The sequence below is a fragment of the Moschus berezovskii genome, chromosome 27 (assembly GCF_049115385.1).
Source record: "Moschus berezovskii isolate FMDL1 chromosome 27, NW_MosBer_1.0, whole genome shotgun sequence".
Classification (NCBI taxonomy): domain Eukaryota; kingdom Metazoa; phylum Chordata; class Mammalia; order Artiodactyla; family Moschidae; genus Moschus; species Moschus berezovskii.
Window position 1 is genome coordinate 24968142 of NC_142486.1, and position 20363 is coordinate 24988504.

A 20363-nucleotide genomic window follows, 5' to 3' on the forward strand; every position below is an offset into this window, starting at 1 on the left:
CGGACCCGCTCTGCATTCCGGCCAAGTAGCTCCTGACTCCAGCTCGCCCTTCTCCGCCTCCCTCTGTTTCTCTTCTAACACTTGGAGAGTCCAGACATGGTGCTCGCAATGGAGAGAAATGAAATCCCTGGCAAATGGCCACTAAAAATAGCCCAGGATCTCTGCATCTGTCTGGCCCTGGGGTCACGACCCCAAATGCTTCAAGGGCTGGCAGGAGACGTGGAGGAGTGAAAGGGCTGTGTTGACCTCCCACGGGCCCCTGGGTTTTACTCTTCCAACTAGATGTCTATCTGCACGTTAAATACATAAACGTCAGTGTCAGGAGTGTCCTGCCTTTCCACAGCAAGCATGCTCTCTCATTCGCTCGCATGAAAGCACTGGAGTTATGGCTCCAGGTAACTTCAGAACATTCTCTTCTTATTCATCTGGAAAGAAAACAGCCCAGGCATACTTCATACGCAAAAGAAAAAAAAAATCTGACCCGTTTTTCAAAAGTTCGAACGTTTGTTGACACTGTCTAAAAAGTGTCTGCCTCCAGTACGAGAGAGACAGGAAAATGGGGCCCCCATCTTGTGGGCTTCATACGGCCCCCAGGACTCTCTCGCCTACTAAGACAACTGTCAGGTCACAACCATGCATCCAGAGTGAACAGAGCCGGGCCAAGAAGACAGCAGAGAAAACCCACCCTGCTGTTTTCATCTCTAAAAGCTAGAAAACTAGATTCCTCCTGTGCTGGCACTCCAGCTCCTACAGTCTGCCCTGCTGTGTTCTGTAGAGAAAGGATTCAGGGAATCCGCTGAAGGAGAGGGCTTGCTCCTCTGACAGGGCCCAGGATTTCCAGACCTACTTCCATGGCAGCATTTGGCCTTGGAAAGTTTCTCTACTGTTTTGAGTCCTCCATGAACCCTTCACAAGAGAGAAAATAGAAGTGCCAAGAAATACAGGAAAAGCTCAACCTCATTAGCCATGGAAGAAATGCAAATTACACTCATCAGAAGAGCCAAAATGAACAAGATGGACCACATCAAGGAAACAAATGGAAACCTCATTTATATCTGCTGAGCATGTAAACTGGTGTAAATATTTTGGAAAACGGTGAGACAGTACCAACCAGAACTGAACACAAGGAAATGCCACAAGCCAGCAGTTTCACCCCAGGCATATACCCAACAGACATGAACCCCGAGAGTTACATATTCAGGAATGTTCACAGCAGCACTCCTCGTCACAGCCCCTAACTCCATCCTCAGGGGAAGGAATAAATTCTGGTATATTCACACAGTGAAATACTATGCAGCAAAGCAAAAGGATGAACAACAGCTACACACAACACAGAAGAATCTCACAGACATAACACTGAGTGAAAGAAGCCAGACACTCATTTAGAATGCTTGCTAAATGAGTCCATTTATGGAAAAGTAAAAAACCAACAAACTGATTTCTAATATTAGCCAGGAGAGCAGTATACCTGTAGAGAGGCAAGTGGTGGTGCTGACGGGACAGGGGCGTACAGGGAACTTCTGGAGAGCTAGTAATGTTTGATATCTTGATCTGTGCGGTGGTTACCAGGTGGTATTCATTAGGTGATAATTCACAGCTTTATGGTTTACTGTACGTGTATACAACCATTGCTGTTGTTTAGTTGCTAAGCTGGGTCTGACTCTTTGCAACCCCATGAACTGTAGCCCACCAGGCTCTACTGTCAATGGGATTTCTCAGGAAGGAACACTGGAGTAGGTTGCCATTTCCTTCTCCAGGGGATCTTCCTGACCCAGGCGTTAAATCCATATCTCCTACATAGGCAGGCAGCCTGCCACTGAGCCACCAGGGAAGCCCTCGGGTACAACCATACACTTTAATTAAAACACTGTTATTCTGTAATCACGGAGGCAGCATAGCACATGTGCCACAGTGAATTCCACTCACAGCACCAACTGGCCCTGAGCTCTGGAAACCACATGGCTGGTAAAATCATGTTGTCTCTCGGAGTCCCCCCTTGCTCAAATGTAAAATGGGGACACAAATGCTCATTCTCCTCACAACGCTGTCAGGATCAGAGGAGAAAGAGGCCCACCATGTCTGGTGCTGTACCTGGCATGCAGTAGGAGCTCAGACCATGGAAACTATCATCTCTAACGTTAATCAGACTCCCCAAGTTACGTCCTTACAAAACCTCAGCCCCTAAAACCCAGCCAGAGGAACCCCCTGAGAGTTATGACAGGAGGCCACCCTCAGCACTACGAATCCACTCCCTAAAATTTCCAAGTGTAGAGATAGTTGCTTAAACCCTAAAGTATACATGTATTGGCCAAAGCACTTTCAGCAATAGGGCCATTTTTTTGGAATCCAAAAATAGGAACTGAGGCTCTGACAAGTAGGGAGATGCTGAGGCTCAATGGGTGGCAGTCTGGAATTGGGACTGTCCCATGTTATCTCCAGGATATGAAGAGGCTGCCCCCAAACTTGTAGCAGCAAGCTCAAAATGGCTGGTTGCACATGGGGGTACAAGGCCATCTCCTTCCTCCAAGCAACTGCTCTAAGGCCAGGACCCATGTGAGACTGGAAAGGAATAGGCCTGGGGTGAAGGTCACACATGTGCATATGTGACCACCATTCTAGAAATTCTGTGGCACACGCAAGGCATCACCAATCCGAAATAGTGCTTCTCCAAACTCACCTGTGTGTCAAAATGATCTTGGATGCTCATGAAAGATACAAATTCTCAGGTCTCTTCCTGGGCAATCTAATTTAGAAGAGATAGATGGGACCCAGGAATCTGTGTTTTTAAGAGTTGCCCCAGGTAATTCTTACATTGGACAAATTTATCAAGGCCTTGGACTAGAAGTTCATGGTGGGTAAAACACAAGAGAAAATGAAAACTATGCACTTGCTGCGCAGGAGTTCAAACACAGTGCAGTCTGGCAGGGGGACTTGGCTACCTTTGTCTACGTGGTAGAGATAGGTCTCCTGGCTCATGGCGGACAGCAGGTGCAGAACGCAGGTGTAGATGCGGATTTTCTCATCGCTGTTCTCCTCCCAAGTGTAGTCCTGGATCACGTTGAGCAGCTCTCGAACAAGAAACAGGACTCCGTGTTCAGGATGGTCCTAGTGGAGGACCAAATCAAAATAAATAATCCTAAATGTGAAGCAGAAGCTGGGGGGGAAAAATCAAGACAGAAACCCAGGTCCCTCCCTTTAGCAGCTACAGAGAAACTGAAGTGCCAGCTGTGGTTAAACAACAGAGAGAAAAGCGGCAAAACACTGTTAACCTTACTAATCAGCACACTAGTCTGGGGAGACAAGGTTTGAGAGCCTAGGGTCCTAGAAAACAAAGCAAAGTTACCTGTCAGTTTAATGGCCTGTTTCCAAAATTACAACCTTGCTCTTATGTGCGTAACAGTAAAAAGCCCTGTTTTTCCAACCACAAAAGCTAGATTGCAGGTCTCGCAGCAGATGGCACAGTAGAAGCCACCTTCCCCCAAATGATTACTGTGACCACCAAAGGCACTGACTTTAAATATAGCCTTGCTCTCCAGGGCGTTCAGCAACATTAACAGCTAAACTGAGGATCCTCTCTTGGGAGATCATGCTTGTGGCTCAGTTGCTTAACTCTCTGTGTTCGACTCTCTGTGACCCCATGCACTGCAGCCCCCCAGGCTACTCTGTCCACAGGATTTTCCGGGCAAGGGTACTGGAATAGGTTGCCACTTCCTCCTCCTGGGAATCTCCCCGACCAGGGATTGAATCCACGTCTCCTGCGTCTCCTGCATTTGCAGGTGGATTCTTTTCCACTGAGCTACCGGGGTAAGGCCCATCTCTCGGGAGAGGAAAAACCTCAGAGATAGTCACACAGAGTTTATAACAGTGTTTCTCAGATGCTAAACTGAATTAATGCTGGGATGCAAATAAAATAGTCAGCAGCTTCAATTCCATTCCCAAAATGTCTAGGTGATGCTGTGGCTCCCCTGCTGGACACTCTCCAAAGACTCCCCCTCCCCCGGCTCCTGCCACCATCACCCCACTGGCCCAGCTGGTGCACCCTGCCCCTCGCTCAGTCCAGCACCACCTTTACTGCTCCCGGGACCAGCCAGACTGCTCAGGGGCCTGGCAGGACACAGAGGGCACGCTCACAAGGGTTAAATGCAGTTCTTTTAATGAGGGATTCTCAGGATGAAGGCAATTAGTGAGGAAAGTGAGGCACCCAGGGCCTGGCAACAGAGGGAAGCCGGTACCATCCTCGGGTGGAAAGCACACAGTGGGAACTGCAGCTGGAGGATGCAGCCTTGGATGGAAGAACAAAGGCCCCTGCCGAACCATGGCCCAGAAAGCTGCCTCCTGCCTCGCAGTCCATGTGAGTGCCTCCCAAGGACTGAATCAATTGGAAGCCAGTAGGAAGGAAGCCCCGATGGCTCGGTGCCTGGAGGCCAGTTTCCCATACAGACCAGACAGAAGGGCAGAGGATGCTCCAGAGGGCAGGCATAGGCCAAGAGGGTTCTGGCCTCCCAGCTCTGCTGCTCTCCCTGCTGGAATCTTTATCTGCGAGACTTGGCTACACTGGTTCCTGTGACAGCTGCCGTACCTCACCTTACATGTTAGCTCCTCCTGTGATAATCCAGAGCCCCTAGCTCCTTCTCCTAGTCTCTGTGTCAAGTCAACCATCTCATATTTTCAGAGCAGTCCTCAGCATCTGATTTTATCTACTCTTCTAGTGAACTACCTAACAATATCTCTTGATCTTTTTTGCATCCTGGCCTAAAAACCTCTAGGAGGGCAGGTACTTTATCTTCTGTGTTTGCTGATAATACAGTTCTAGGACGGCCCAGGGGACACACTGTGAATGGTGCCCTTATTCCTGTCTTTGCTTGCTGGGACAGTGCTGGGCACACAGCAGGCACTTGGTAGGTAAATGACGTTGAAAGGATAACATTTTTCGAGCACCTTCCATGTACTAGGTACTGAGGGGGCTACAAAAACAATAGCTAACTTTTAGGGTAGCTATCATGGCTACCAAGCATTTCTGTTTCAGAAAGATACTTTTATGACCCCCACCCCACATCACAGATGGGAAATGAGCCACACTGCTGGGACATGGGGAAACCAGGATTTGAGCCCTGGGAGTCTGGCTCCAGAGCAGACATTCCTAAGTGCTAATACTCTATAATGCCTCTCTACAGATGACTTAGGCATGAACTAGACTTTATGGAGTGGGCCAGTTGGGGAAAGGCATGTATGTAGTCAGCTCTCTTAAATGCAGGCCTGGGGTAGAAGTGTGATAACCGAGGTGGGTGGGAGTTCATGGCTTCGTAATCCAAAGGGTGGATGCACAGCAGAAATACTTCCAGTGGGTAAGAATGAGGGTGGAGGGGCTGAGATGATTTGTACAGCTGATAACATCTACAGGAACTGCTGTTACGGTATCGGCACGAAAGAAGACACACGATGCTCCAAAATCTGAATACCTCAAACGACACCCAGTGAAATTGCCCTCGCTGTGGTCCACCTTCTAGTACCAGAGTCAGGCTCAGCTGGCAGCTTACTACTGCCTTTCTTTGCTAGCAGCTGTTTCTAACTAGGCTATTTTGTTCCGCTATTTGGATGATCAAAATATATTTTATTTCAGGATCTGCCCTGGAAAGAGACCACAATGTGAACGGTCCAGTAACTTTCAATACAAACTGCCGTAACTATCATGAGAAAGCATTTGACACACCTTCAAAACGGTGGAAGAAGGGGTAGCGGAGACGTGAAGGTTTGTAGGGCGCCGTTCCCGCGAGCTTTAAACCGAAGAGACGAAGAGATTATTTCCAACCTTCTCTACAAGGAAAACATTTTCCACACGATAGCCATGCTTCAGTGGTTGTAACATTTTCAAAAGAAATTGTACCAGTGCCAGCAACTGAAGGAGGGCAAACACAGATTTTAAAAAGAAACTAAGAAAAGATCCTGGATTCAGTAGGCAATCGGAGCGGGAAAAGGTTTTCCTGGGGTCTCTGCCAAGGCTGCCTCCCTGGCAGCAAGCAAATGCCCAGGAGGTGGCTCCCAAGGGGCACCTGGGAGGGACGCAGCCTTCTCTCTCTCTCAGCTGGAGGAAAGGGGGCCTGGCTCCCACCTTTCGCAGTGTCCCTCTGGGTCCTTCCATTAAACATCACTGTTTGGGAGAAAGAATACCCTGGAAACAACTAACTTCCCAGGAGAGCTAAGAGGCAGCAAAGACAGCGCTGAGCACACACATCCTGGCTTTGAATTCTATCTTGGCCGCTCACTGGCTGGTGACCCTGGGCGAGTCACTTCACCTCTCTGTGCCAGGGTGTGCTCCTGTGAGAGGAGGACAATTACAGGGCTGTGTGGAGTGAATACTGGTGAGCTGCTGGCTGGCTCTCTGTGTGTTAAATAAATATTCATGTCCTTTACAAAAGGAGCCAGAACACAGAGGTGCTGGGAGGAAGTGCAGCAAAGAGAAGTGGAGCATTGGTGGGGTGGGGGCGGGGGACACAGAGCAGGTGGAGGGCAGGAGACAGATCACCGTGGAGACAAGAGGCTGTGGGTGAGTCTGGGCTCTGTGACGCTCCCTGGCCTCGCTGCTGCCAGCCGCTGCCTCTCATCACCGTGGCTCTCTTCTAGTCCCTCCAGTGCTGCTGGGTGACCCTGCCCACCGCAAGGCCTTACCCATGCTGTTCCCTCCACCCCGAATGTCCCCCACACTTAGAGAACAACCAATCTTCCTCTGAGCTCAGCTCAAATCACACATTCTCAGGGCACGTCCCTGACCCACTTCCCTTCAAATTTTGAGGCTCTCAGAAGTGCCTCTAGTTCTTTATGACACTTTATACAACTGGAGTTAAGTACTGATTTGCATGGAGTCTGTCTCCTTGAGTGGAAGCACACATTTCTCTTCACTCCTCCATTCCCAGATCAACAAATATTTGCAGGGTAGACGGAAAGAATGAAGCTTTGCATCTGGATACCATGTTATGCTGACGGCTGGATCTTTTCACTAAGATAAGAAGGAGAGAAGACATTTCCCTGCTGTGTCCTGGTGATCAGTGCCAGAAAACTGAGGGGGAACATTTCCATTGCCTACAAATTCCAACTGAATCAAAATTAGGCATCTGCAGTGGTTCACACCAAACCTGTCCCATTCATTCTAGTTTCCTTGTCCTACCAAATCTTGTTAAAAGAAATATGTTAGTTCAAGATTATGGAGAAAACTGTGCTGCAGTCCACCAAGAGGCTGACCACTGCTAACACCAGAGCAAATGCTTCAGAATGCTCCAAAAGTGGGGCTGCTTGCTAAGGAGACAGGGCTGTCCTGGGGGATGTTTACCTCTGTATTCGTAAGTATGAGTCAAGTGGACCAGTTATTTCATTTGGTCTAAAATGGCATCCATTTTTTTTTTCCTAAACAAATGAGTCAAAGCTTTTCAAACCCATTCTTTAAAAAAGTCCTGTGCTCTGGAGTGGGAAAGCAAAATGGTGTAGCCACTATAGAAAACAGTACACAGGTCCCACAAAGAATTGCAGGTGGAACTACTATGTGATCCAGCAGTTCCCTCCTCTGGGCACTTATTCAAACATGTGAGATCACTAACATCTCAGGAGACACTAGTGCTCTCATGGTCACTGTAGCCTCATCACAACAGCCAAGAAGCAGAGACAAGCAAAATGTCCATTGATAGATAAATGGATAAAGAAACTGTGGCGCACACACACAACGGACAGTTATTCAGCTGTATAAAAAAGAAGGAAGTGCTATCATTTACGATAACAGGGATGAACCTTGAGGATATTATGCTGAGTTAAATAGGCCAGAAAGACAAATACACTATGATTCCACTTACATAAGGCATCTAGAATAGTCCTTTCAAAGAGTGGAATTCAAGGGCTGGAGGGGGAGGAAAACAGGGAGTCTACTAATCAATGAGTTTAAAGGTTCAATTAAGGAAGATGAATAAGCAGTAGGGATCTGTTGTACAGTGTTGGGCCTTGAGTCAACAAAGCTACATCATACACTTAAAAATGTGTTAAGAGGGCAGACGTGGTAAGTGTCCTTACAATGAAAGAATTAAATTTTAAAAGTAAAATAATAAAAGTTATGACAAGAAAGGTAACAATGTGAACCAGATAAAAGAGACATACAGGAGTCGTCTCCTGCTGAACGTACTGACCACAGTGGGCTCGCACGCGGCCCGTCCTCCGGCCTCTGAGCTTGGTGAGCACTCAGCCTTGGCTCTTTAGACTAACATCTCATGGCACCCAGAGAGCCAGCCAGTAGTTACTATGCTGTGTCCCATAGGAGGGATGCAGGGTTGTAAAGTCCCAACTATCTTGAGCAATAAAGCCTCCTGCAAATATTTCAGGCAGGACAGGCTCTGGGGTAGCACAGACTTCCCAGCTCTGCTTCTCACCAGCGGTGCAACCCCAGGCAAGCCTCCCAGGTCCTGCCTTGCAGGATCCTAGAGACTGGATATTGACAAAGGAAGCTAGTTGGCACGAGGCACCTAGTAAGAAGCCCCGAACAGTGGCTAGAACCATCTTATCATCTTGAGAAATCCTGGCAAAAGCCAAAGCACTATCAGGAACAATGAAGTTTGGCAGGGGTGGGATTACCTGAATGCCTAAGGGAACAGGTAAGCAACAGAAAAGGGTTTAATGGACCCAGAGGCGCCCTGGGACCTAGAGAGAGTACACGTGCCCCCCTGGGACAGGCAGCTGCTCTCCAGCTGAAGACAACTAGCCAGGCGGGGAATGCGGGCCTCATAGGGCTGGACCTGATTTTTTCTCAAGGAAATGGAAATCTGGGTTTCTCTGTGATCTACAAATTTTAAATAGGGGTAATTCATTCCAAATGTTTTCCATCGTGATGCAGCCAACAAGTGTGTCTCCAGGCTAGATTCCACCCACTGGTCATCAGTTTGTGATCCCAGGGACCAAGCTTCTGGTTCATGAAGCACTTTCATAGCGATATTTTCAGTTGACCCTCAAAGCGGCTCTGCTAGGTGTGTATCTGGATGATATTTTAGAAAAGTGACAACGGAGATTCTGAAAGTTACAAAACTTTCTCAAGGCCACAAGGCTGTTGGGTCATTGGGTCAGGACTAACACAAGTTTCTGACTCCAAGCACAAGGCTCCAGGGATTTTTAACGGAGAAAGCCCCATATGCAGAAGGAAAAGGTAACCCAATTAATCAGTAAGCAATGACACTGATCCACTTCCTCATTAGAAATCCTGATTTTATCACCTGACAAATAACTAGAATATCAAAAAATGAGAGGGACTGATTAAATTACTAAGAAGGATACCTGAACACACTGAAGCTGAGCATCAAGCTTGCCTCCCGGACATCCCAGGCTCTCTTCAAAGAATTTGGGATTTGAACTTGGAAAATGTGGAGCAACTCAGTTTTTGTTTTCTCAGCTTCACTGAGATGATTCACACACCCAACAGTTCATCCACTTAAAATGCACAATTCACCAGTTGTTCATACATTCACGATCATCATCACAATTTTAGAACATTTTCATCACCCCAAAGTAACCCCATACTTGTGGGAGCTGTATGTTTCATGGCCTGAGACCAGAGGGATGTTTCTTAAAGTGTGATCCTAGGACCACCTATACTTGACTCAAGGGAGCTGTCAAAAATGATGATTCCGGGGCCAATCTCATCTACTGAGTGAGACTCTCAGTACGGAAGTGGGAATGGGACAAAACAAGACTGCATTTTAAAAAAGCATCCATGGTTTCTACGCACATTTGGCTTCACCATGAGCCAATCCATTTTGTGCCTGGACTTTGTTATGACCTGGTGAAGCCTACACCCAACTCAGAGTTCTATTTCTAATGTAGAAAATAAAATACATAAGACCACAAAGGAAATCAGTTATGCTAAATACAGTTGTCAAAATATTTTTTCAACGTATTTGTTATACGGTAATCTATTACTTCTTGGTGAATACATTTAAATAACAGAAGTAGCCAATGGGCCTAATAACTACTGCACTTGTGAAGGAAGGAAACATGTAGATAGTCTTCTGAAATATCTCTCACACCTGAAATGTGATATAAACACACTGCTGATTATTTTGGTGACTAAGTCCCAGTTACTACAACTGGTACTGTGGCTCATTGAATGTGGTTCATAATGAAGTGAAAGGCTAAATTTCACTGAGGTTTGTAAAAAAGTTTTTTTTTTTTCCTCTCATCTGAATTCATGGTTGCTCTGCCAGATCCCCATGGGTTAGGTGGACCCCAAGTTAAGAACCCCATCTAGGGTGAGGGCCCTAATGCTGGATCCTGGGAGTGGCCTTGATTCCTTCCAGCCTAAGCCTGATGACCCATTCCCTATATTCCACAAGAAACCCCAGCATCTTCCAAAAATAGCCCTTTGACTTTCACTATCTTGTTGTGTATTCTGGTATTTGCCATCAAAATAACATCACCATTACCTCTTCAAGTCCTTACTAAGTACTAAGGCACTGTTTGGAGAAGGGAGACGGCAACCCACTCCAGCATTCTTGCCTGGAGAATCCCCATGGACAGAGGAGCCTGGCCGGCTGCAGTCCACGGGGTCATAAAGAGTTGGACATGACAGAGTGACTAAGCATAGCACAAGGCACTGTTCTAACCACCTACGTATATTTGCTCACTTAATCCTCACCACAACCTAGACATGTAGATACTATTATTATGCCCATTTTGTAAATGAGGAAACTGAAGCCTGGTGATGTTATACAATCATCTGAAACTACAGAGCTGGAAGGAGAGGAAGGGCTTTCACCCTAGGTGTCTTGGTCCAGTGGCTTGAGCCCTGAACAAGTAGTACCTCCTTCTCCATATAGGGAGCCTTGACCATTTACCCTAGACACAAATGAATAGAAATGCATTGAGAAATTCAAATATCTGACTACAAAACGAACAAAGATATAGATAGAACATCCCTGCACTTCCAGGGCAAAGAATGTGTATAAAACAGGTCAAAGAAAGATATCACCTACAGGTCTTCTGGGGCAACGTACCGGAACTATTAATAACGTAGAAAAGAAATTGCAGAGGAATTCCAGAAGGAATGATTCTGAGGGCCGCATCTTTCCATCAATATTAATCATCTTGGGAACTTCTGGAACGAGGCTTATGGCGGCTTTGAAAAAGGCATCAGCTGCAAGACAGAAGAGAAGTCCACATATGAGAATGCCGAAAAATTCAGGGTCTGCTTTCTTTTTCACACGGCCCAGAAGCCAAGCCTGAGAGAGGTATGTGGAAGTCAGGCCACACCGAGGGCCCAAGACAGCTGGCGGGTCCTCGAAGAGGGTTTCTGCACCGTGACTGACTCAGTGGGACATTTCAGTGAGAGGTGCTGCTGTTACCCCCAGCTCTTCTCTTCTCCTCCTTCCTTCTTGGAGCAATCTGGTTCCAAGAACCTCAGTCAAACTGGCTTTAGATAGTAAGTGAAAAAAGTGCATGGCAAATTATCACAGACAGCACAGAAGTCACAGTTGCTGGGATTGAAGGCTTCACCTGAACTGGCTCAGTCAACCCTCCTGTCCAGCCCAGGAAGAAAGTACTGTCCGAGGGCCCACTCCATGGCTGCAGAAAGAGACGTGCCTGGTCCTACAACAGAGCCAGTGTATGCAGGAGCGTCCAGCTGCGGTGATGGAGCCCAGGTCAAGATCTGGTTTGTCTGAATCTACCCTAATGCATGCTATATTTGTTAAGGAAATAACAATGGAAATGTCTGAAGCAAAGGGTGTGCGTGCATGCATACACGCTCATATAGCTTTAAAGATTTCTGATTAGGTGACAGTTCCAGGGAATCAACTGGAAAATGAAGGCATTTTAAAAAATATGTAACAGTCTGTAAACCAAGAAGACCTCCAAGGGTGAGAGGAAGGAAGGAAGGGGAGGGGGGAAGAGAGGGGGAGGGATGAAGAGGAAGTGGGGTGCTGAGAAAGAGGGAGCGACAGGAGGGCACAGAGGGGGAGGAAGGGGTGGAGGGGAGGACTGCAGGGGAGGGGGCGGTGAGATGGAGAGGGAGAGAGAGGGCTCCTGCCAGAACTGCCGAACTATTAACCATGAGAAAGAGCCTCGGGGTCAAAGCAGACAGAACACTGACCCGACAAATGAAATTTTAAACTGCCCAACGAGATCAAACATTTGCATGGTCCAAATACACTTCCACTCTGAAGTGGCCCGCAGTGATGCAGAGAGAACAGCTCTCTGGCCGGCAGCACCCCAAGTTCAAACTGGAGCCCTGCCAGCGCAGCAGAGGGGCAGATGCAACAACAGACGCCCAGGCCGGCCGGGGACAGAGGCCGGCCCTTAATGAGAAGAGTCTGCGTCTGAAGCTGGAGAGTGGGGTTTTGCCTTCTCTTCCTTCTTCCAAAGAAAAAAAAAAATCACAATATGCAAAGACACCAGGTTTACTACATGAAGTTCCCTCTGCTCCAGAAGCTTGCCTCCCAGGCTGCTTCTGGGACCCCGCAATGGCACCCTTAACCACATTCACGGATACAGAGGGGTCAAGAGTTGACAACATTAAGTGTGGTGGTGAGCCCAATGTGATCACACTCATTAACACCTATCTGCTGGAACCTGCTCTCTGCTCTGCTCTCAGGGGGATGCAGAGCAGCTGATCTCATCTTAATATAGGGGTTCCAGTAGATGAACCTCCCAGAAAGAGTCAGAAGCTGCAGGATCTTCTGTCTTGGCCTCCAGACAGTAGTAAGCGGCACTATTCACGAAAACCAGAGGAACTCCCAGGCCTCTTACATTCTCAGTACTCAAGCAGGCCTATGGGGAAGGTACACTCATTTCCACACCCAGATGACAAACCAAGTTCAGAAAGTGAGTGGCCAGGTGAAAGTAGCCCATGGATGGTAAAAGACGGAGCTGAGCAGAATTTAAAGGCCATCATTAGCAATGAGTGACACAATCAGATTTGTGTTTTTTAACAGAAGCACAAGTCTGCAAATGATAGCGGTCATAAAGAGTTTATTACATCCAGAACGCAAAAGAAATTCTACAACAATGAAAAAACAAGTTACCTAACTGAAGGTTACCCTAAATGGACATTTTTTCCAAAGAAAATACACGAATGGTCATCAAGCATATGAAAAGATGCTCAAACCATTCATCATGAGAAGTGCAAATCAAAAACACAGTGAAATATCATCTCACACCCATGAGCAGGCCCACTATGACAAAAAACAGAAACAAAAGCCAGGAAATAACAAGTGTTGGCAATGAAACTGAAGTCTCTTATGTACTGCTAAGAATCTAAACTGGTGCAGTTGCTGTAGAAAATAGCCTGGTGGTTCCTGAAAAAGGTAAACACAGAATTACCATCTACTAGCAATGCCACCGGAGAAGGCAATGGCACCCCACTCCAGTACTCTTGCCTGGAAAATCCCATGGGTGGAGAAGCCTGGTAGGCTGCAGCCCATGGGGTCGCTAAGAGTTGGATATGACTGAGCGACTTCACTTTCACTTTTCACTTTCATGCATTGGAGAAGGAAATGGCAACCCACTGCAGTGTTCTTGCCTGGAGAATCCCAGGGATGGGGGAGCCTGGTGGGCTGCCGTCTATGGGGTCACACAGAGTCGGACACGACTGAAGCGACTTAGCAGCAGCAGCAGCAATGCCACTTCTAGGTGTCTACCCCAAAGAAATGAAAGCAGGGGCTCAAACAGATATTTATACATCAATGCTCACAGCAACAATATTCACAAGAGCTAAAAGGTGGAAACAACCCAATGAACATAAACAAAACATAATACATGTGCATGCGTGCTAAGTCACTTCAGTCATGTCTGACTCTTTGCAACCCTATGTACTGTATGTAGCCTGCCAGCCTCCTCTGTCCATGGGATTCGCCAGGCAAGAATACTGGAATGGGTTGCCAAGTCATCCTCCAGGGGATCCCTCCGATGTATAGAACCCGAGTCTCTTAATGTTTCCTGCATTGGCTGGCAGGTTCTTTACCACTAGTGCCACATGGAAAGCCCAACAAAACATGGTACATATACACAAAGGGGTATTACAAGGCCTTAAAAAGGAAAGAAGTTCTTACATATGCTAGAAATATGGACAAAGTTTGAAAATGTTCCAAATTGGGAAAGTAGTATGTCAAGGCTGTATATTGTCTGCTTATTTAACTTATATGCAGAGTACATCATGAGAAATGCCGGGCTGGATGAAGCACAAGCTGGAATCAAGATTGCTGGGAGAAAAGTCAAAAACCTCAGATATACAGATGACACCACCCTTATGGCAGAAAGTGTAGAGGAATTAAAGAGCCTCCTGATGAAAGTGAAAGAGGAGAGTGAAACAGCTAGTTTAAAACTCAACATTCAAAAAACTAAGATCACGGCATCCGGTCCCATCGCTTCATAGCAAATAGATAGGGAATCAATGGAAAGAGTGACAGATTTTATTTTTGGGGGCTCCAAAATCACTGCATATGGTGACTGCAGCCATGAAATTAAAAAGACAGTTGCTCCTTGGAAGAAAAGCTATGACAAACCTAGATAGCATATTAAAAAGCAGAGACATTACTTTGTCAGCAAAGGTCCGTCTAGTCAAGGCTATGGTTTTTCCAGTGTTCATGTATGGATGTGAGAGTTGGACTATAAAGAAAGCTGAGCGCTGAAAAATTGATGCTTTAAACTGTGGTGTTGGAGAAGACTCTTGACAGTCCTTTGGGCAGCAAGGAGATCACACCAGTCAATCCTAAAAAAATCAGTACTGAATATTCATTGGAAGGGCTGATGCTGAAGCTCCAATACTTCGTCCACCTGATGCAAAGAACTGACTCATTAGAAAAGACCCTGATGGTGGGAAAGACTGAGGGCAGGAGGAGAAGGGGACGACAGAGGATGAGACGGTTGGATGGCATCACCGACTCAATGGAAGTGAGTTTGAGCAAGCTCCGGGAGTTGGTGATGGACAGGTGTGCTGCAGTCCATGGGGTCGCCAAGAGTTGGACACAACTGAACTGAACTGAAATGAGTCAGACAAAAGGACGAACAGTATCTGATTTCATTGTATGAAGTATTCAGAGTGGTCAAATTCAGAGAGGTAAAGTAGAATGGGAAGGAGGGAACAGAGTTACCACTTAACGGGTACAGAGTTTCATTCTCTTTGGGATGATGAAATAGTTCTGGAAACGGATAGTGGTGATGGTTGCACAGGGTTGTCAATGGACTTAAAGCCACTGAATTGTACACTCAAAAATGGTTATAATGGTAAATTTCATGTTGTGTAAACTTAACCACAATACAAAAATTTAAAAAAAAAAGAGCTGAACCTGCCCTTGACGTTACCCCCCCCCACCCCCACCCCCGAGAGCACAGGCAGGCCTGGACTCCACCACGTCTGGCATTTTCCTCCTGGCTCCACAGGCACCGCTTTCCGGTGAGGACATTAAGTCCATTAGAAAATAAGGTGAAGAGCTTCTCTTGGCAGGAACTAAAATTCTGCTCAGAACAACTTGAAAGACTGTTTATTCTATTTATATGCTTGTTACCAAGTGGCCCTGAGAAAAGTGCCCATTATTATGGCTCATAAAGGAGGCAGCCACCATGTGTGAGTGCTCTGCTCCTCACAGTCGCCCCACTGAAGCCCCATTGAGGGGAGGGAGCTACAAGAAATAGTTACTTGAGTGTTGAGGCAGGAAATGCTTCAAAGCAGGTTTCTAACCTCAGAAGACTGGCCCCAAATATATAAAGTCTTGTCTAGAAGACTTCTTAATTTTGTCTTAGTGATTAGAACTCAAATGCTGCTGTGTATGAAAAGTTTTTTTCTCATAGAGTTCAGAATAATCATAATATAACATTTAAAAAACTGAAGTTTGTTTATAACATTATGTAAGTTTCATGTATACAACATTATATCTCTGTTTCTATATAACCTACAACAACACTATAGTAACACTTCACTATAGTTAACACTTAACCTATAGTACACTTGACTCATTGTGGCCATTAAAAGTCAGAGAAGACAATTACAGATAAAATGAGTTAAATTTTTTTTAAAGACCTCTAGGAAAAGGAGAAATCAGATTCCAATTCATAAAGACTATTACCCTTGTTCCACTGGGAGAAGAAAAAGTGTGTATGGGTTGGCCAAAAGGTTCATTCGGGTTTTTCCGTAAGAAAAACTTGAACAAACTTTTTGGCCAACCCAATATATGCACTGGCTCCCTCATGCTATGCCTTCCTCCATCTGAATCTTCTGAGGTTTCAAGGGATAGTTAGGTTTCTTTTCCATATTTCACCTTCAAAAAAAAATTAAAGAAAAAAATAGACTCAGGCCTGGCCGATCTCACCCCAGAGTTCTTTCTGTTTGAGATCCTTTTTCTTGGGGTGCTGACTGCTCTGCAGACAGGCATTCTGCTGCTGTTCTCTGCACAGTAATCAACACGTCCTTCAAGTGCTGCAGGGCACTGGTGGAGGACAAACACAGCCAGTGTCCCTGAAGTCGCAGTAAGAGGGACCGTGCTACTCTCAAAGATGATGTTTTCCAAAATTGCTTGATCATAAGACTCATCAAGATCCTTTTTTAAAAAAAAAAAAATACAGCTCCCAGGTCCCCAAACATCCATCTGCAAACTGAGGGGAATGGAACATGGTAAAGCCATTTTGCAAAATAATTTGGAGGCTCCTCCAGTTCTACATGGATGCTGCATGTATATGGACATACACGCTACCATGTGAGTGACTCTTGAAAATCATTATGCTAAATGAATGGAACTAGTCATAAAAGAGCTGCATTGTATGACTCTATTTATATGAAATGACTGGAATGAGCAAATCCATCAAAACAAAAAGAAGACTGGTGGTTGGCAGAGTGGAGAATGACTGCTTAATGATTTTGGGTTTTCTTTTGGGGAAATGGAAATGTTCTGGAATTAATGACCATGATCACAAAATTCCAAATATACTAAAAACCACTGAACTGTACACCTTAAGAGGATGGATTTTATGCTACATGAATCAATTCTCCATAAAGTTATTAATTAAAATACATATATAGGTTCCTAAGCTCTACCTTAAATGTATGATATTAAACCAGACTGTCCAAGACAGAGACTCAGAAATCTAACTTTAAAAAAAATATTTATCTTTCAATAACTAACAGAGTCACGTAATTCTCCTCTCACTCCTGTCTCTGGCCATCCAGTTTCCCTTCCCAGAGGCAAAGACTATTATCTGCTGCTTGGGTATGCTTCCAAGTACACAGAAACAAATACGTTCTCCTTTTATTTTTCTTTCTTTCTTCCTCTTTTTACAGAGTTAACACACAGCAGACACCATTTTGCAACTCCTCACCCACTACTTAACGATAGTCTTGGAGATTAATCCTTCATGTATATAAGGCACATCTTTGTTCTCTTTTACAGCCAAAAAGTGGAATTTGGTACATTTCCTTTTTTCCTCCTTTTTTTTTAAAGAGATAAAAGGCACACAACATCAAATTTACCATCCTGATCATCTGATTCATCTTTTTTTAAAGAAACAAGTTTCTCCAGTGAATTTTATGATTCAACAGGTTTGAAAAAAAAAATTGTTCTAAATCCTTCAGCTAAAGGCAGAATATGACTTTCTAATAGCAAATGGCACATTCTGAAAGGTTTAATCTGGAGACATTCCGCCAGAAGCAAATAGAAGTAGTAAGCAAATTCAGCCAGAGCAGGCTACCTCCTCATTTCCCAGGGAGGCCTAGCATTGAACTTTTGATAATTTTCTGTTCGAAGTTACAAGTTTTTGTTTCCCAACCTGGGGAGTTTCAGAAGGATCTGCAGAATACCAAAGGAAATCAATGAGGAGAAATCAAACACACCCAAACACACAGCCACTGAAACTACAGAATGATCACTAAAGTATTTGCCACTAGCAAACCCTGGGAGGAGCTGAAAATAAGGGCTCGGCTGAAGGTACTAAGTAAACTAGGTATGTTGGGATTACCTGTATTACCCATGCTGCCTAGTTACTGCGAATAATTGAGTCAACGGTTCTCCACGCGTGAAGGTTTTTTTACATCAATTTAGCTTGACTGGAGAAAACCTGAAATCAATTCAACCATAAGGGACTAGTTAAAGAAATTATTGCACTGCCACACTGTGGAAATGATATTGCTAATAAAGAGAACAGTACTTTGGTATGCTTCGAAGTATAATACGTTGTACCTATGATATACTAAGGAAAAAATGTTAAACAACTGTATATAGCGTGATACTATCTTTACAAGAAAAGAAATATATATACACATATATTTTTGTTGTTTTTGTGTTTAGTCACTAAGTCATGTCCAATTCCTCGCGATCCCTGCCAGGGCTATAGCCTGCCAGGCTCCTCTCCCCATGGGATTTTCCGGGCAAGAATACTGGAGCGGGTTGCCATTTCCTTCTCCAGGGGATTGTCCTGACCCAGGGATCGAACACAAGTCTCCTGCTTGGCAGGCAGATTCTTTACCACTCAGCTACCTAGGAAGCCCCATGAACATATTTAGCTGGATGCATAAAGAAAGGGAGGCAAGATAATGCCAAACTACAAAGTGTTATCCAGGAGTGTTGGCTGAGAGTGAAGAAAACCAGGATCTTTCATGTACTGCTAGGTTACTGTTTTGGAATTTTTATTTACATATTTCCAAAAATAATTTTTCTTTAGCAAAGTCAATACAAATTTATTACAAACTTTTCAATCACAGAAATGTACAGGACAGAAGGGGCAGTGAGGTAGACAGGCAGGATGGTCAAAGGGCGTTTCGAAGAGTAGCCCCTTCCTTCTTTACTAGAGCAGGGCATGCTGAGGATAGAGCTGGGGAAGGATCACTGTGGACTCTAGCACTCCTGCCGCGCCCTGAGGGTCGCCCACCCCCTTCACCTGCATAAGGCCAGGCGCTAAGCTGAGGGTGACACACACATTCCAGGGCTCGGGGTGCTGCACTGCACTCCACAGTCAATGATTCTCTGCTCTACAAAGGGAGTCAGAGCATGCTCACTAGACAGCTTCATTTCTTCTCAAGGCTTGAAAAGGTTTTGTTCACCCTATGCTTTGAGGTATCTTCCAGCTCCTGCAGAAACTGAGGGGCCAGCAGCCTCCCACACACATGACCCCCTGAGGAGCCCCACTGCTATCTGTTCTGTGCACTGAAGCTCTGCATAGGACTCTCTCTGAACAAGGTTCCAGGTTCTGAGAGAGGAAAGTATCAGTCAATCAGACAACTGTCAGAAAGTTTCAAAATGCTCAGTTAGGATGCAGGTTGCTCACTGTCTATAGGAGCAAAAAAAACTAGAAAGAGTTCAAATGTTTTTCAATAGGAGTTTGGGGGAAAAAATGGAAGCGGGGTTTGGGGAAATAATGTATAGCCCACCCTGCCCTGCCCAAAAAAGAAAGAAAGAAAAGAAATAGAATACTGAATAATCCTTACAAAGCATGGGGTGAATCTACATGTATTAACATGGTGGGCAGGAAGAAGGTGTGAGGACAGAGGCCAAAATTTATTGATCAGCAAAAGAAGCAAGTTGAAAAACATTGGGGAAGTCACATTCCCATTTCTAAGGTGGGGCTTGGTGGGACTGCATGTTCATATAAGAATACAGATAGGGGAGAAGAGGAGAGGAGAGAGGCAGAGAGCATGCAAGAATAAAAGGGCATAGAAGGAAAAAATCAAGACTGTCTGTGAGGCAGACAGGCACGATGGTCAAAGGGCGTTCCAAAGAGTAGCCCCTTCTGCAAATATACAGACTGTAAACAGTGGACTTTTCAGAAGCAAGGAGAAAGAGCATACTAACAGGTGACTTTTATCTGGGGGCTTTTTACTTTCTTTAAGATCTGCAATTCTGTATTGTCAGAATATTTTTTCAAATGAGCATGGAATATTAAACTAAAAATCATTAAGATAAAGTACAGGCTGTCTATTTTTCAAGAGGATACAAGACAGTCTCCTCAAACACATGTCATACATGATAAAACTCAAGTTTAACTGCAATCTCTGACAGCAAGTTCATCCTCTATGTCCTCGGCATTGTCAATACAGAATACGACTCAGTATCTGAGTTATAAGAGAGGATCAGGAAGTGAATAGTGCAGGCCACCTTCAGAGGTGGCGTTTTATGTTTTAAACAGTGCAGTGAGTGGGTCAGTGCTAATGGAAATCTTTACTACTTATCAGGGTCATAAACTCCTAAACAAGACCTCAGAGTAATCCACCACATTCCATTCCCAGACCTCAGCTATCATATGCCCTCCTGGACAACTCAGAAGGACAGCTGTCCTAATCCAGGGAATGTCAAGAAAGGAAACATCACATTTCTTAAGGAAAAATGTCATGAGTGGTTGAAAGACTCCCGTGCCTTGAATATACC

At 45.3% G+C, this 20363-nt stretch overlaps 1 protein-coding gene across 4 annotated transcripts in view; it reads right to left on the reverse strand.

Moving 5' to 3' along the window:
* The window catches only part of VPS35L (VPS35 endosomal protein sorting factor like), a 146335-nt gene that overhangs the window by 11688 nt on the left and 114284 nt on the right, over positions 1 to 20363 (reverse strand). For all 4 annotated transcript variants that reach the window (XM_088833183.1, XM_055409583.2, XM_088833181.1 and 1 more), the window contains 2 exons: positions 11016 to 11155; positions 2940 to 3105 (listed from right to left, as the gene is read on the reverse strand). In XM_088833183.1, the coding sequence (XP_088689309.1) occupies positions 2940 to 3105; positions 11016 to 11155 (306 nt within the window). The remainder of the gene's footprint in view (positions 1 to 2939; positions 3106 to 11015; positions 11156 to 20363) is intronic.